Source organism: Homarus americanus, unplaced genomic scaffold (genome assembly GCF_018991925.1).
Source record: "Homarus americanus isolate GMGI-L3 unplaced genomic scaffold, GMGI_Hamer_2.0 scaffold46197, whole genome shotgun sequence".
NCBI classification, from domain to species: domain Eukaryota; kingdom Metazoa; phylum Arthropoda; class Malacostraca; order Decapoda; family Nephropidae; genus Homarus; species Homarus americanus.
Genome location: NW_024723050.1, coordinates 2,941,542 through 2,960,309, shown reverse-complemented (window position 1 = coordinate 2,960,309; position 18,768 = coordinate 2,941,542). Strand labels below are relative to the sequence as shown.

The window sequence follows — 18,768 nt, the reverse complement described above, 5'->3', positions numbered from 1 at the left end:
CTAGATGTAATATAATTCATAAGTGAAGGTAACTTGAACTAAGCAGTTTTGCAAAGTAACATTTGATGAGCTTGAGTGGTTCTCCTGTACAGTGTTTCCTTTCTCTAATTTTAATCATCTTCATTTCACTGTTAATTTCCTCCTCGCACACATTATACTTAATGTAATTCACTTTTCCTCTAAACCACTCACTGAAGCAGCATAACTTGTAAATAGTAGTGGGTTCAACTCGCATTTTTATCCTGTATAATTATTTACTGAACCTACAACCTTTTCCAATACTCTTACTCTCATTTCTCTGAACATCTTCACTGATGCACACATGTGACCCATTACATATTTTTATATTGCAAGTAGCATCAAAGGGAATTCTCCCCAAAGATAACAGTACAATACAGTACAAAACTTATGACATACCATCTTTCTTGCATACCACAAGAGGCATCCAAGATAGCCATAATGACACCAGCCAACAATACTCAGCCTGCCTACTTGAGTTACAAATGCTTGTGGGCAAATCAAATAATGATGAATTCATTGCATGGCAACACTGCACGGGTGGTGTGACATAGGCACAGCACTCCTATTTTTCCCTCATAACTAAGTGCTGAATATTAAAAAAGGAGAAACCATAAGTACTGTACTGTAAAGCAAGACCACATTATTATTATTATTATTATTTTTTTTTTTTAAGAACTGTATATGGCAAGTCTGCAGTAATTGCTCAATGTTTAGAGCAACCACGTTTATGCAACCATAATTTTTACTTACCACCTTAAACACAGCCACAACACACTCACTTGCAGTCAGGTGCAGCATTCTCACACTTACAAATTCTTAAACCAGTGTTAATTCATTGGTTATACAGTACTGTACAGTATCCACAACCTTAAAAAATAATATTTCATGCGGTTTTAACTAAATACAGAACTCCTTCATTCCATTGCAATACTCTCACATAAAACTACTCTCATAATATGAACATTGTATGTGTGAGCTCCAACAATGTTTTGGTAACAATTCATCTTGCACAATATTTTGGACAAATTCATAACATAGCATTATTTATATTTTATAGTTTACTGTACTTGATACTGTACTAAATCAAATAATGAACTTGTTTTATGCTCAACTGTCCTACTAGACCTAATATACATTCATATACAGAAAAATAAATGTTAACATACATGGATAAATACATGAAAAATAAGGCAAATAAAAGCAATCTGTATTTTATATAAAATTTCATTTGAATCAAGCAATTGAGTAGCTACAAGATAAAGACTTCACAGCACTTTAAGGAACATGGACCTCATACCCAGGGTCTAGTTGTGAATGAAAACAGACCAGTAATTTTAAAGAAAGCATATTCTGTATGCAACTTTCTCTCAATAATATGTTAAGTAAAATTTGGTGGGTGTAAGTTCTTTGGTGGCCCTGGGATTGCAGCCCCACCCACCCACCACTGCTCATGCCTAATGCTGCAAGTTTCTTTTTTGGGGGGGATTACACAAATAAGTAGTAAAACCCTTTTAGATTCTCAATTCAGTATTTATATACGATCACTTAATTTTGAAGTACGGGTATAGACAATGATAAGTGAAATCTACGTTTCAAATTCTCAGATAACACTGGTACTACACCAAGTAGGACATCAAAATTCATATACTGTACACTGCATAAACTTGTATCAAGTCGATTCACAATTCTTTATGAAATTTAAATGAAAGCTTCAAGTTAACTACTGTACTATATAACTTAAAAAGACTTCCAGTGATAGATAACAGTTCTATTTTGCAAAAAGTCAAACAAATAAAATTTAATTCTTAATACTGAAGCAGTTGATTTTATGTGGTGGATATCAAACCAATTGTACATTACATACAAATTGCAAAAAACAAAATGATTGCTTATGAAGTAAAAATATCTCAGGTGATGAATTAAGGAGACAATAGTTAGGATATGAACTTCTGCTTATCAGTACAGTACAGTATATAGATATACTACAACCAAACTGTCAAAAGTTAACCAGGCTAAGAGGTCACTGATGTTTGCTAATCAATCAGTGATGATTTATAGAAGACAAAAGTCCACCCAAAATAATACATGAACAATTAGTTAAAAGAAACCTCACACTGCATACATATATATTGAAAATGGTTACAAAGAATGCGCATCCGTTGAACTCGTGTCCTGGGGATATGTTGTACATACATCACACAACTCCAAGCTGACCTTACTGGAACCCACAGACAACCTATAAATGGAAAGTAAATAAAAGTAAACTATCTTGTGCAGTATCAAACTGTTAATACTGTATACAAGACATACAGTACAATTTGGCATACAAATTTATTTCAAGTCATTGCCAGTCATATAATACTGTATTCTAACGTAAGTCAGCACTGTGCCTGACATGTGCACATTTACTGGAAATTACATAAATAGTCAACTAATCTAATCCTCCCACTCACCTTATTTTACCAAAAAGAAGTCATGATGACAGTGGATATTGTAGCCATCCACCTGCAACATGCCCATTTCTGGTGATCTCGGTTGAAATTGTTCTCATACCAGGACCTTGTGTGAAGAGCGGTGTTGTTCCTGTTTTCGACGTTTTCTTGTATAAACCATGCCAGCCCAATCTTTCCTAAAGGGGGAGGCATGGAAGGTATGGGGAGGGAGGGAAGAGGGGGAGGGACGGATGCAGTTGGGAGTGGAATTATTAAGTGAAGCAACAAGGACAATTTATCTTGATGTGAAATAGGACAATTCAGAAACCAATATCTAATTCACATTGATAGTTATGTGCAAGTCATAGATCGAAGACTGACAGCAATAGACTTCAGAATGGTTGATTTTTTTTTTAGATCAGAGCTTGTGTTCTAATACATATCATTATCATCTTAACAATCCATAGATTGCAATATTCTAAGGGAGTTTGCAGTGCAATTTAGACTGATAATTTTAAAAGAAAGTTCTGCCTAAATGTAAAGGGTGTAATTTGGAGGACTTCACCTGTGTCTTCTCTTGCTCCCTTTACATAACCAAATCAGCTCACTTCTGAGGACCACCCTCCTCTTTAAATTTCAACAGCCTGAATTATAGTTCAAGGCAATAGTTACATTTTATCAACACAATCTAACATTCTGCAGAATTTTTCAACAAATGCTTACACCTTTGTTCTTTGATTTCTAATTTACATTATTAAGACATTAACAAAATAGAAACTTCAAAAGTGGTGGTGAATAAGTTTGTCTAAGTATGTGATAGTGGGAAAATGAAGATAAATGCAAGGAAAATAGGGTACTGTAATGGTTTTTGAAAGGAAAGGGTCTGAAAGAAATTTAGGAAAGGGTTTGACAAAGAAATTTTGTAAAACATATCAATATTGTTAAAATAATGAAATATTGAAGGAGGTTTAAGGATTTCAAGTACAGTACTTGTACAGTAAGTCCTCGCTTAATGTCGTGGTTCCGTTCCTGAAAACCGCGACGAAAACGGAAACGTTAATGGAATCAATTTTCTCCATAAGAAATAGATAAAATACAAGAGCTACATTCCCCAGTCTCCCTTTGCCCCATAAAATACATTACATATACATAAATTCAATGGAATTTTTATTGAAAATAGTATATATTATACATCCAAAGAGATAAATAAACTAAATCATTTTGTATTGTGCTCACTGATGGGCGGAGGTGGAGCGAGTGTGTGGTGGTTAGTGGAGAGGGGGAGGGCGGGAGAGGGGGAGGGTGGCGAGTCACTAAGACCCGGAGGATGGCTCCTCCTCCTGCTCTGACTGGGTGAGAGAGGGTGATGCACCGTACAAAGTAGTCCATGATGACATTATACAGAATCGGCAGGACATTGTCCGAATCATGGGTATATAAAGAGTAGACGTTATAACGAAACAACGTTGTCGGGGACAACGCTGAACGAGGACTTACTGTATTTGGGAGTAATGTTATGGAAAAATTTAATGATATACTGTACAGTGAATTAGAGACAAACTAACACAAGAAAAGAGGGTGACTGGCCTCCTGGGAAGTATCATTAAAAGCATGATTATAGGCTTAGAAGTTAAGAAAAGACTTGAGAAGGTATTATACTTCCTACCTTAACTTATGGCAATGAAAACATGGATGTAGAATGAGGCAGAATGTTCTAAAATTCAAACTAGAGACAAGTTACTGGAGGGATGCACCTGGAGGTTACCAGAATGGAATGGGTAAGAAACAGGAAATGTACAAAGTGTCTAATATGGAAGAGAAGACAGAGGGTGTGCACTGTGGAGTGTTAGAAAGGGAAAAGAGGTTTGCCGAGATGGCACTGACGTTAGAAGGATGCTGGAGAGGAAAGTATAGTGTGCACAAGGTAGAGGAAGACTGCCTTCATCATAAGAGGTAAAGGAAGAACAATACTTATGCATCAGAGAGGGAAGAGGATAACTGGTAGCCTCGAAGCCCTTCTGTCATGGCCACCCCTTCAAAGGGGAGTTTCCAGGAGGGGCGAGGCATCATAAAAGATAAAATGTTAATTCGTACACTCATCACCTAGTTTGTTTAACAGGATAAAAGATTACTTGATACAGTAAAACACATTTATGAGCTTCATTTCATTTCATCACCTTTGGAGCTAGTGTGGTAAACTGCTTATCAGATGGAGGCAAGTGACCCCACTTAACCATTAGAAGAAAACCTTCTGGGATATAAAATGAATAATTTTTTAAAGATTATGCACTACTGTAGAAGGATGGATGGTGAAGGAGAGGTTCTCTGATGTACGATGAATAAGTCCAGGTTGGACTGAACTTGAAGACTACATTACAAAATCAATAAACAAGCAAGGATACATGGTACAATACAATGGAAAACTAATAAAGGTTACATCAATATGGGTGAAAATTTTACTGTGAATCACTTCAGTGTTAATATGAGTGAATGTATTGTAGGTTACATCACTTTGGGTGGACACATTAAAGCAGGTTGTCAATATGAGTGAGCACATTATTATAGGTTAAGTAAATGGGGGTGAATACATTGGGTTTATGTGAATATGGGAGGACACGCTGATGTGGGTGATATCTAAATGGTTGGACAATTTAATACAGGGTAAGATCAAATTGATGGACAATTTAATACAAGTTATGTCAAAATGGGTAGATACATTAAACATGAGTTACATCAATAAGAGTCAACACATGAGTCTGGGCAGTATACAGTAGGTGGACACATTAATGTGGGTTATGTGAATATGGGTAGACAGCTGAAAGTGGATTATGTCAACATAGGACAGCTTAAAGTGGGTTATGTCAACATAGGTGGACAGCTTAAAGTGGGTTATGTCAACATAGGTGGACAGCTTAAAGTGGGTTATGTCAACATAGGTGGACAGCTTAAAGTGGGTTTTGTCAACATAGGTGGACAGCTTAAAGTGGGTTGTCAACATGGGAGGACAGCTTTAAGTGGGTTCTGTCAACAAGCACAGAAAAATTGTGGGCTACACACCAAGATGGATGAACAACTTTTAAAATTGGTTACATCAATATGAGACCAACATAATGTGGGTTACATCAATATGGATGGATACACTAAAATGGAAAATGTAAACATGTGGACAACTGTGGTTTAACCTAAAGTACAACAAACAAGATGACATTTAAAAGCTTCAATGTTTAACGACAAAACTTATCATCCAGGAATAATTAATATATTTCTTGTTCACAAACACTTGGATGTATATAAATGTACAGTAAATTTCACATACATACACACACATATGGAGGCACTACTGAAGAAAAGGAATCTGGGAATCAATGGGATATGGGTGGAAGAATGAGGAACTATAGTTAATATTTTGGGGTTCCTAGAAGTTGATGGAGAAATAATGATATTAATGCTATGTACTATGGTGAAGAGTGCTACATTATTAATCACTATCAGTGTTGCTTCATGTAGAACAAATAATAGTCAGTGTTACTTCATGGGGAACAAATAAGTCAGTGTTGCTTCATGGGGAACAAATAATAGTCAGTGTTACTTCATGGTGAACAAATGATAGTCAGTGTTACTTCATGAGGAACAAATAAGTCAGTGTTGCTTCATGGGGAACAAATAAGTCAGTGTTACTTCATGGGGAACAAATAATAGTCAGTGTTACTTCATGGGGAACAAATAAGTCAGTGTTACTTCATGGGGAACAAATAATAGTCAGTGTTACTTCATGGAGAACAAATAATAGTCAGTGTTGCTTCATGGGGAACAAATAAGTCAGTGTTGCTTCATGGGGAACAAATAAGTCAGTGTTGCTTCATGGGGAACAAATAAGTCAGTGTTACTTCATGGGGAACAAATAATAGTCAGTGTTACTTCATGGAGAACAAATGATAGTCAGTGTTACTTCATGGGGAACAAATAAGTCGGTGTTGCTTCATGGGGAACAAATAATAGTCAGTGTTACTTCATGGAGAACAAATAATAGTCAGTGTTACTTCATGGGGAACAAATAAGTCAGTGTTACTTCATGGGGAACAAATAATAGTCAGTGTTACTTCATGGGGAACAAATAAGTCAGTGTTGCTTCATGGGGAACAAATAATAGTCAGTGTTACTTCATGGGGAACAAATAAGTCAGTGTTGCTTCATGGGGAACAAATAATAGTCAGTGTTACTTCATGGGGAACAAATAAGTCAGTGTTACTTCATGGGGAACAAATGATACTCAATGTTACTACATGAAGATTTAAGGAGTCATTGTTGGCATAATCTACCAAGAATATGCAACACGTAACCTAGTCAGTAAAAAAAATTCTGGATATACGTATTACAAAAACACCTGTGTATGCAAGACTGAATGCAGTGTTATGTATTCATCTGAATGTATATGAAGAGAATACTACCAGTATTCACATTATGAAGGTGTACTGCAGTAATGCACAGGTACAATCATCATCATCTTGCCTCTACATTTGTCTTTGAACATAATTTAGACCTTGAAAGTACTTTGCATCAGGATGGCATTATTAACTGAAAACATGTTAATTAAAAAAAACCTTACATCGAAATGAAGGATACCACAATCCTTTAATATTTTCCTTAATGAACAACAAAATAATTTCTATCCACGAATTAATCAATTATGTAGAACCAAAATACAGCACACAACTCAAAGGTTACCCACAACAATGGAGAATGGCTATTCCTTTCAATTTCTTTAAAAGAAAAGTTTCACAAACAAAAAGTTTTGACCTTGAAGGTAACCATTAATATGTATGCATTCCCCGATAATATCAACCATTTCCATCTAATATGAAGCTTCCTTGGTTCAACTGTTTAACAACTAAATGATTTGGCCTCCAATCTTTTCTGATACTCGAAACAATATAACAAAAATAATAATGTGCAACTCCTATGTAACTGTAAGAGCAGCTTAATGAACCATCCTTCTGACCATCATCACAGCGGCATAGCAGTAAAGGGCACAATAAAAAGATTACAGACATAAACACACTATATTTCACGTTTAACAGAGTAATATTACTTCTACTTTGATACATCACTAAAGAGCAGTAGATATGTTGGACTCCTAAAGAATAATAATTGTTAATAATTAACCATTAGGCTTCTGGATGTAAACATGGGGTTATACCAAGCCTATTCACACACCATCTAACAAGCCATAAAGTCTTTGGGGATATTATGATACAATAACTTGGGCACTTTAATCCGAGTTTTTGGGTCATAATCAGGAGGCCCCCAAAACTTAAGCAACAACCCATGATACCAGCTACAGCCCTCATAGCACTGTTTACCTCACTCGTACTTTGTTGACACTTACAATATACAATACATTATAAATTATTATATGATACATTAGCACCAACCCAGTACGAGAGCAACAAAACACACACCCAGAGGTACCAACTGGCAACACAGCTCCCTGAGGGTATCACTTGTTCTTGGCTTGCCTCCTGCTATGACACCAATGCATTCCTTCTATGCACTTAAAAATAACTTGACCAGACAGGAGGAACCTGTGGACTGGAGGAGAATTTACAAGCAACTGCAGAAGGCACATACAGTACTCTAACCACTGGTGAGTTCTTGCCAATCGGGCATCATAAGTCTGGTAACGCTTGACACAGGTCCTTCCTCTCTGGGACTGTAATGATAGAAGCTGTGGAAACTTCCCTTTGCAAAATGAGCAGAAAACATTAAAACTTGTTACACACTAATGGTGTGGAATGATGAAATAGGGCTGTTCCAGGAGAGGGCCTTACATAACCAAGACTAAGAAAAATAAGGATCTCTTAAACACAGGATTTATGACCATCATGGCAGACTCAGGAAAGGCCCTTTACAAGAAAAATATTAATGACAAATAGGATAATGGACAAGAAACAAGTATCAATATATATATATAAATATAATATATATATATATATATATATATATATATATATATATATATATATATATATATATATATATATATATATATATATATATATATATATATATATATATATATATATATTATATATATATATAATCAGTGCCAAATCGAATGACTAGCAAGATATTAATAATTACAAAAAGGTAAATATGTATGATAGTATCTTAATAGGCAAAATTCTTACTGAAAGTCTAAGTTGATGATGAAGTAAAATATTCTGATGAGACCCTAGTCATAAGATGCTGAATCTGCTGGTAGCATACTAGCCATTTAGTGAACATCATTATGTGGTACTTCTGTCACTACACTGATACCATGGGTGTTGACATAGATGATTCATAGATTATATGTACACGGGCAATCAATCGAAACCTAACAATTTACATCCACCAGTCATTGTATTGCTTCACCGTTCTTCTCGTCTTAGCCCAGCTGCACGTCTTCACTCCGAGTCGTTTACGGCCCAAACTAGTTTAAAAACAAGAACAAAACAAAATAACAGCCGTCAGGCAAAACAAACAGTGGGTAAACTAAAGCATTAAAAGAGCATCCAACACAAGCTGCAGGATTTCTCATCTACGCATTATGAGATCAACGGGTGAAAGCTGACTATTACGAGTAGTTTCACATCTTAATACCTAGGTATCTAAAGCAGATCTGCTCTTACCAGATATATCTTACTCTAGTGAGTGGATAAACAGGGTCAAGATCATCAACAACAGATACATTAAGGAACTCTTGCAATTAAATTGAGAAGGTACTGTACTCTATATACTCTAAAAGGAGGAAGTTTCTAGTCAAAGTTACTAGTCAAACACCTTGCATGAAGAACATCTAGAGTTAAAACTGTACAGAGCGTCAGACTTAGACTACAAGACTGTACAGGACAAGCTGACAGCCAGAGACAGCGACTTGACTTAACCTGGAAACGACATGGCCTTATCTAAATCACCAACAGCTTGTGTTCGATGAGGAAAAACATAAGGCACATGCAAACAATAAATCTGGAACAACCCTTGTTCAGGAACATACAAATGATAACTGAAAAAGAATTACATAATAAAAAAAACGTTCATTGCAGAAAGAGAGCAGATTTCTATTACTGACAACCTTCAGCACATTATATATATATATATATATATATATATATATATATATATATATATATATATATATATATATATATATATATATATATATATATATATATATATATATATATATATATATATATATATACACACACACACACACACACACACAGGGTATATAATTATTTTCCCAAGGTCAGTTGTTTGAGGGCACTGGACACACCCTAAACAAGAACCTTAAAGGAAACACACCACCCACACATTCAACCTGTACATTCACACAACATAGTTTTCAAGCCCAGTTCACCACGGGAGGGTCTGGACCGTACCCACCCCTGAATTCCCCGGGCTTGGGGGTCAACTACCACACTCAAGCACTTAATGAGAATTAAAACAGACCATTAGTGTGCCTTATACTACATAAAATAAGAACGTTGTCACTTCATGCTTTCATATTCTCATTGAATCTCACCTGTGAGACCTGCACTCAGTCTGCACAAGTACTGAACTAAGTAAAACTGTACAGAACAAATGCATTAACAACAATATGCAAGTGAGAAAATCTTCAAAAGTCTACTGCTCCTCCTGGCTATGATCCTAACTAGTGGTATCTTAGCAAGACCTTATGTTCAAAAAAGCTTTTTTTCTTGTAATGAAGCTCTCACCCACAGATTCACCACACCTGTCCTGAAAAGCAATTTAGCTCGCTGCCCAGGCTGCATGTAAGAAAGAGGCGCTGCATCAGTCATTGCAGGTTATTAGAAGCAACATATTGGCACACGCACACACAGCCAAATCTTTGCCAGGCTGACAACCAAATCTTTGGAGGGCAGACAACCAAATCTTTGGAGGGCAGACAACCAAATCTTTGGAGGGCAGACAACCAAATCTTTGGAGGGCAGACGACTACTGGCAAATATTTGGCCAAAAAACAACCACACCTCTGGCAGACAGACAATCAAAACTCATCATTCTTCCTTCCTCATCCAAAAATCCCATCTGTTTCCCCATTCCAGAACCAACTAAGGAATAGATTTTACATTACATCACTACACAGTACTAACAATTACAGAATAGTGACACTACTCAAGAGACAAAATATTCCCAATACAGTCTTGGAATGAGTAAACATCTTCCACCTCCAAGATTAGTCAGAGATACAACTAGATATCATCACAAAATTCAGATAGTTTATAACTGAATCAGAGAAGCAAATTTTCCCTTGGTTGATTTTAATTAGAATCAAAATGCAAAAATAAAAAAAAGAATAAATGTACGTACAGTATAATACACTTAACATCCAAATTAAATGGCTGCCGTATGCAAAATATTCCGGGAGTGAATCACTTAACATGTCATCAAAGAGAATTACAACTAGCTATGCCTCTGACGTTAAATCTCTCCCATACAACTATTCTTCTCTTCATCCACAAAATCAACAACTATCCACAAAATCAACAACTATCCTCATCATCCACAAAATAAACAACTAGGTATCCTCATAATCCACAAAATCAACAACTGTGCTCTTCATTCACAAATCAACAACTATCCTCTTCCATAAAATAAACAACTATCCTCTTCATCCCCAAATCAACAAGTATCCTCTTTATCCACACAAAATCAATTATGCTCTTCATCCACAAAATCAACAATTAATCTTGCTCACAAAATCAACATGTATCCCAAAAAAAAGTTTGTTGATTTGTTTATATATATATATATATATATATATATATATATATATATATATATATATATATATATATATATATATATACACACATATATATATATATATATATATATATATATATATATATATATACACACATATATATATATATACACATATATATATACACATATATATATATATATATATATATATATATATATATATATATATACACATATATATATACACATATATATATATATATATATATATATATATATATATATATATATATATATATATATATATATATATATATATATATATATATATATATATATACACATATATATATATACAGTGAGTTCTGCTATAACGCGTGTTTTGATAACGCGAATTTGCTCTAACGCGATTTATGAATTAGGAACGATATTTGTATAACGCGAACGCTTGTTTGCTATAACGCGATTTTTGCTTACTCTTTCTCCAATTTTGTGGTACAGTGGGGTATGCTATAACGAATCTAATTGGTTCTAGAACCTTGTTCCTTATAGCATTCGTTCGTTATAGGATTAATCCGTTCCAGGCCCCCAAATACAACCACTTAACACTGAAAAATATAATATAAAATTTTAAAAATTGTAAAAAAGTGCATAAATATGCATCTAAACCCCTGAAATAAAGAATATCATTAATATTTGTAATAAAAAACAATAAATTAGAAAAAAAAAAATTAAATAATGTTCGTTGTAGGAGTTTCGTTCGTTATAGCATTCTCAATTTTATAGGTAAAACCGTTCGTTATAGGAATATTCGTAGTAGGATCCATTCGTTATAGCATACCCCACTGTATTAACTGTGAATATAGTAAAGAAGAATATCAACAAGAAGCGTTCTGGTGATAGAATTCCCGGTGATGATCGTAAAAGAAAGGATATAACACTTGAAGAGAAGCTCGATTTTATCAACCTCAAAATCACCCTTCTCCCCCATCAAGTAAAGTGTTACATTTACTGTATGATTTCATTATTAGATATGAATGTAACATTTATTTAGACTGTGCTATCCTTTGTGTTAGGCTAACTACTAAATTTTTTCGATTTCGAGTAATCTGCACCTAACCCTATTTTCTCCATAAGCCCTGTTATTTCTATTACGCGATTTTCTATAACACGATATTTTACAAGAACACAATTATCACGTTATAGCAGAACTACCTGTATTCTCAGCTCGTCACAAACATTCACTCAAAACTCAATTCATCAAAAACTTTTGCCCAATATTCAGAATTTATCACAAAATTTGATAAACATTCTTAATATATCACAATCATTTGGCAAATATTCCCACTTCACCATAAACACATAGCAAATATCCATAGACGTAAGGACTTGTCATCTCCAGTAAAGATTCCATAACCCAGCTCTTGACTTTGATCAGTTACAGCTGTAAACGTCGATGAGTTTTCCCTTCCTCTCGATACCAACAAATGTCACATTCACACGGGATACACATACCTATTAGATGATATAACTTATTTTAAAAATGATGTATTTTTCTCTGAAAATCTTATTAGCAAACATTTACCTATTTTTTTTATTTCTGTACAGACTAGAACCTAATTACTATACAGTATATACTATACCATTTAATCCCAGAATAATATATTCACAATCTTGGTTGTAAGTTCAGTGTTGTTATATACTATGTGAGTAAACTGATGTGTTAAAAGTAGCAATATATTATGCATGTGCAGAGGTGCAGGAACCATAATGTTGGGAGATTTTCAAAATGTGGATTGTCGTAGTTAGTGCATTAACCAATGAAACTTTTTACTAATATGGCTGAGTGTTTAGTTTTGTATAGGCTTCCCCAATTAAAAAAAAATGTGTAAGGGGTATAGAAGAGGTTTGTTTTATTTGATTATTGCTGGTGCCATTATTATGCCAAAATTATGCACTCAATCATCATCAGCATTTACATTCCCATTTCATCAAGAGTCAAGAGCTGCTGAGAGAGATAAGGATAAAGACTCTGATAGAAGAGCTCTTATGATTCAGCCTTGATCTACATCACCGAAGATCATTAAGCTTCATGCTACTCAGTGCAATCACCAGCCTGTAGCTGTGCAGTTTTTGGCCAATAAGAGTATAAAAGTCAGCTAGTAATGAGAGCATCGCCCTGGCTATTACTGATAAGCTTGGCTTTGTAAACTGTGCAGCGACCAGTCAGTGACTCCACAGTAGCCATCCAGCAAGTGTGCTCTGCTCAGCCAGTCACCAAATAACTGACTGTTTGTAGGCAACATTTAACCACAAGTGTACAACAGCTGGTTAAAACAGCTATAACCAGCCATGTGTACATTAACTTGAGTAATGTATGTGCAGTAGAAAGCCTATATAAGTACACAGGGTGGGGAAGAGAAAGCCAATAATAGGGCACAAAAGATGTGAATATATACCCGGTAAGTAAAATACATAATTATTCCCAGCCGAACATGTGTAGGTCAGATTAAATTGTGCGTTTGGAAATTTTGCATTTGTTATTGGATAAGGTGCATTTCTCTAACTTTTAATGAAATGTTATACTGTACTGTAAAAAAAAAAAAAAAAAATCTTTAGAAGTAAAATTTGGTGGGAAGTGCTTCAGAAAATGGCTTTCTTTTTTTTTCCAGCCTGGCACAGTAGGTAGGTAACAACTGCAGAACAAGCCATTTATTTGGTACTTAACTATCCGAGGTAATACTAGCCAGGGTGCACAGTTTTTGGGCAATAGCTCAACAGTAGCCAGTCTGTGTGCATTTACTGACTATTAACTGTAATTAGTACCCAATACTTGTGCTTCTACTAGCCAGTATACACACTGCAGCTGGTCAGCAACTTCTCAGTAACCTTTTAGTAACCCCACTACACTCTAGGCTATAGGAGAACATAACACACTTCTGCCAAAACACACATCAGACAAACAGAACAAGGTCATGTTCATAATTTATATATCCCTTCCCAGCTTGCTTTGTCTTACTGGTGTATAATGAGGCATCACATGTTTCAAACCAACTTAGTCAATGCACCATGATCTCCAATGGCCTCCATGAGTGTGTTGGGTCAGCTGGGTACATTTCCACCCTTCAAAGGACCACACCAATACCTTATGCATAAAAGTTACAGCCAGCCATCCTGATAAACCAGAACTTTACACTTACCATTCCTTAATAATTAAGACTGACAAAAATACATATAAAATACAAATGAACAGTACTATGTAATGCTCTAACTAATCAGGATTATATTCAACTGGATGCCACACACACACATACATAAGGTATTGGTACAGTAAATCTGTATTCCCCATCTAAAGTGCATAAAAAAAAAATCATAAATAAATAAATAAAATCACTAGACATCTGCTTGTACAACATATCTAGTGATTTATTTCCCAACTGTATATAGAAAAATAATAAAGATAAAAACCATATGCTGTAGTGAAGTTCTCAAGAGGGACCCTGAGAGTCTCCAGGACAAACTGCAACAGTTTCTCTTGACTGGTTGGGTCAACAAATGGCAATAATACTTGCCTTCTTTACTCAAGTGATTTGAAAAGATAATTATGTCTGATTGTGATCCACCAAAACGAACCTTTGGTAAATGTGAAGAATTAATTTCACAAATGCAAAATCAATAAAAGTCCTTACAAAAAGTAAATAGAATCTGACATTACAGAATGAATGAAATTATGAATATGCAAATTATTATTTTGTATATTGCAAACAGATAAAAATATAACCGAAGATTTTGCAATTATTATTAAGTACGTCTAGTCCTCTTTAACAGAATTAAGAGCTGAATAATAAAAATTAATTCCATAATGAAAACCTAAACTTAAAGTTTAGGATGATTTTAAATAATTCATATGGAAATAAACTAGGAATCATAATAATAATGAAATTTTTTTCATACTTATGAATTACAAAAGAAATGCAATATACATCAAAAGTTCAATGTAAATACATAACATACAAGTAAAATACTCATGCAACTCTGAAGTCAATTTCAGTCATGCATAATTGTAAAAGAAACAAACAATCATAAAGTGTGTAAATTAGGATCAAAAGTGTGGTGGTAGTGATTGAAAAAGGCTGGTCAATACCTAGAGCATTATGTCCAGCCATATTGCCACCTTTTGAGACAGTCATTGAGTGCAATGACAGCCATCTACTGTGCTCTGGCCTTCAACAAGACCTCTACATATTGGGTCATTGGTCAGCACTCTTGCTTACCTCGTTTACTGAACTGCAAACTCGAAATATAGTACCTTCAAATTAGTTTTATTTTACCTAATTGAATTAAGCAAGAATAAAGACTCATCACTACTATAGCTAATTCACTAAACATTAGACCTCTTCATTAAGTGCTTCAAATGCATTTGCATACATACTGCTACCATTTCTAGTAAAAGTCCTAGCTGAAAAATATTTCATTTACACAGAGTTACTCTGCCTTAATTCCAATGCGAGATAATGCACCAGTGTTTCAAGGCATAGATCTGGTTATCCAGGACCTAGTCATTTATCCCCACTTTTGAGTCTTTCTCCAAGTGTTGCTTTAAAGTTTAAACCACACAAAATTTGACAGCACTCTTGTTCACCTGACAATTTCTTTTCATTCGGAAGAGTTAACATCATTAACAACCTTGTCTCTGATAAAAATAATCATTTCCACCCTCATTAAAAAAAAAGCATGAATCTTCTCAAGAAAAATATGAGTGGGTGCAGGAAGCCCCAAAAACAGCCTTTTTGACACTATCAAGATCATACTCCTCCTGCCTGAGTGCAAAGTTATCTGTTGCCCTTACCTATGGTTGGTACAAAATTCTAGAACAAGGATTATGTTAAGAAAAATAATGACATCATGAACAAAGACCAGAAAGAATTTATTCTATGAATGTAAAATAAATATGAATTCATATGCCATCTTTCTTATAGAGTACAGTACAGTTATAAAGGTCAAGGAAAGAGCAATAAGATTAATTTTAGGAGAAGTATTTCAGTGGCTGAATAGGCAAGCTTCTGTCACTATAAAGATTACACCTCTTGCAAAACAGCACAATACTACTTAACAGTACAGTACCCACAATTTTCCCTTTGCAACTCCAAAAATTTACTAAGAGGTACAACCTGAATAATGACAGAGGTGCCAAGTGCAAGAATGATGCATGTAGAGTGCATGAAAAACGCATAACAGGGTGCACGTACAGGACCATTCTAGCTGATGGCCATGACAAGCAGGCATGTACAAGCTCCGTGCACGACCAACAAGCATCGTGCACGACCAACAGGCTGGCACCAGTGTCTCTCATGTAGGGCCTAAGACCTGACTTCCCTAATTAATGCAGTTTAATTTACTTGTTGAAAAAAAAAATTAAATTCTCGACTAAAAAAAATTTTCTTTTTTTTAATACAGTTCTGTACTAATAAAATCTCTACTTTATCTGACTAAATGTAAAGCCTCTGATGCACCATCAGAAAAGTCAGGCCATGTATAGATGAGTCATTCCTCAAAAACCGAGGTAACTAGGCAACCACGAAACCTCCGCAAAAAAAATAGATGCTACCCCTAGTGTCATGTGATAGCGAGGCGACTGCATGTTCCTCGTTTTCGGCATTCTGTGTCTCTAATGGAGGCACCTTTGCATTCTGCCTTAAGTATAAATGTTTACAAATAGAGTGTAAACTGTGTCCCAGTGGACCATTCCCGTGAACTGTAGATCTCGTTACCTCACAGTAGGTGAGAGGAGAGAGGTGACTCACTACACCTCGACTAAGCCCAATTTTACTGGAAAGAGTGAGGGCTGTTATTGGCGTTATTCAGCATGGTGTTGGTTGTTGGGTTGACGGGTGGAGCGTTAGTGTCCGTCTTGTTTTCACTTCCTTTCGGAAGGTAGGGCCCTTTGCACCGAAAAGAAGGCAGGAAAGGAAAAGTGGTGTAAATTTTTATCAGTTCTTAAAGACAATATCAACTGGAAGAAGGGAGACAGGTACATAACGCCGAGACGATGACGATGGTGTTGTAGAGAAAGAGATCGAGCCCACCTGTGATGCCACAATGACCCGACAAGGCGTTCACCAACACAGGTCAGACTCAGGTCTACAGAGTAACAAGAGGTATTAGTATCATGTGATTAAAAATATAAACATACCAAGAAAGAGAGAAGAAGAAGAAACCCTCCTCCCCCCTGCCAGCCATCACCAGTTGTACAAGTTCCTCGGTAACTGCACATGCATGATGAGGTCAGCTATTGTGAGCCTTGGTGCATGTCTGCAGAAGGCTCAGAACTGCTGCACGTCACTCAGTGATGGTATGTGAATGCCCTACATTAACAGACACCTGGGAGGGAGCCTTAGTTCATGGGCCACAATGGGTATCAAAACCTCTACCTACTAGGGAGCTACTCACTAAGAATTGATTATTACTTGATATCTTGAGGGATGAGGTATTTAAAAAATTTAATGTCAAAGTGCCAATGGAACTAAATCAATCTTTAACAAATACAGGTACAACACTTTCTCCTTAAGCTACATTATACAGTACTGTATGTGCAATTTCTTTTTAAAGCATCTTACCGAAAAACTCCTCCCGTAATCAAAAAGTTGGCTGTTACCCATAAACTGTAGCTTTCTCAAGTGCTGCTACTGCCAACCAACCACTACATCAGAGCTACAACCACCAACACCAATATCACCAGAGGCACTATCCCTCACCTTCATGGAGTTAACAATCCAATTAAATGCCTGTGAGTGAGCAAAAACAAAACGTATCAATATCATGAAAGGAACAAGACCCTCTGAATAACTTACCACCAGGCAAAATTGTGTATCCACTCAGGTCTGTAATGTCATAACTTATAACAAGACTAAGGTAATAATTACTCGAGTACTGTTTTGTTAAATAGGTAGGTGGTGGTACTCCATGAAGGAGAGTGTGTCTGTGTGAGCAACAGTTAATACACACGTTTATTACACACGTCGAAACAAACGTTAAAGACACACGTCAACACACACTAGGGCACCGTACATCCAAATGGAGCCTGACCTTGTTTTTGTTTCAAGAGCGCACATACAGAAGACATTGATACACGGCGATTTACATGAAGTAAACTATAAGAGAAAAACTTGGGGTTAGACTTCATGTTAATTTATGCTATCAAACAATAATACTTTATTGAAATGAGAGAAATAAAACCCACACAACCAAACACTGTAAACACCAACACCATATTAAAGCTGAAACTGGAGCTCAGGGCCTCACACACCTGCCCAGATGTAATAAGTTGGATGTTTACACTACAAGATATAGAATGACACCCACATCAATAATAAAGTATATATCTAAACTGGATTTCGTTTCAATTAAAGACAATATCTACCTAAAACATTTTCTCCCTCTAAGATAAAGGAGAGAAGCTTTGACATAATGAGTGACCAATCTCAAAAATTTTAATGTACAGTTGGCCAAAATAAGTATTGGTCTAACATTAATGGAAACT

The 18,768-nt window shown here is 35.5% G+C and overlaps 1 protein-coding gene and 1 long non-coding RNA gene across 12 annotated transcripts in view; both read right to left on the bottom strand.

Annotated features, from left to right (window-relative positions):
• Positions 1–1,229: 1,229 nt before the first annotated feature.
• Positions 1,230–3,652, bottom strand: LOC121863270. The gene is made up of 2 exons (XR_006088366.1): positions 2,475–3,652; positions 1,230–2,257 (listed from the first exon to the last, which is right to left on the bottom strand). It is a non-coding gene; the product is annotated as an uncharacterized LOC121863270 (long non-coding RNA).
• A 1,468-nt stretch (positions 3,653–5,120) lies between these two features.
• LOC121863269 (vesicle-associated membrane protein 2-like) overlaps positions 5,121–18,768 on the bottom strand; it is a 54,014-nt gene continuing 40,366 nt past the window's right edge. For 3 of the 11 annotated variants that reach the window (XM_042361834.1, XM_042361831.1, XM_042361832.1), the window contains exon 6: positions 17,038–17,170. In XM_042361834.1, coding sequence (XP_042217768.1) covers positions 17,055–17,170 — 116 coding nt within the window. In that variant the 3' untranslated portion in view covers positions 17,038–17,054. Of the gene's footprint in view, positions 10,265–16,999; positions 17,171–17,983; positions 18,014–18,314; positions 18,380–18,768 lie in introns of those variants that run through there. The other 8 variants (XR_006088364.1, XR_006088365.1, XM_042361839.1 and 5 more) reach the window with 8 other exon arrangements.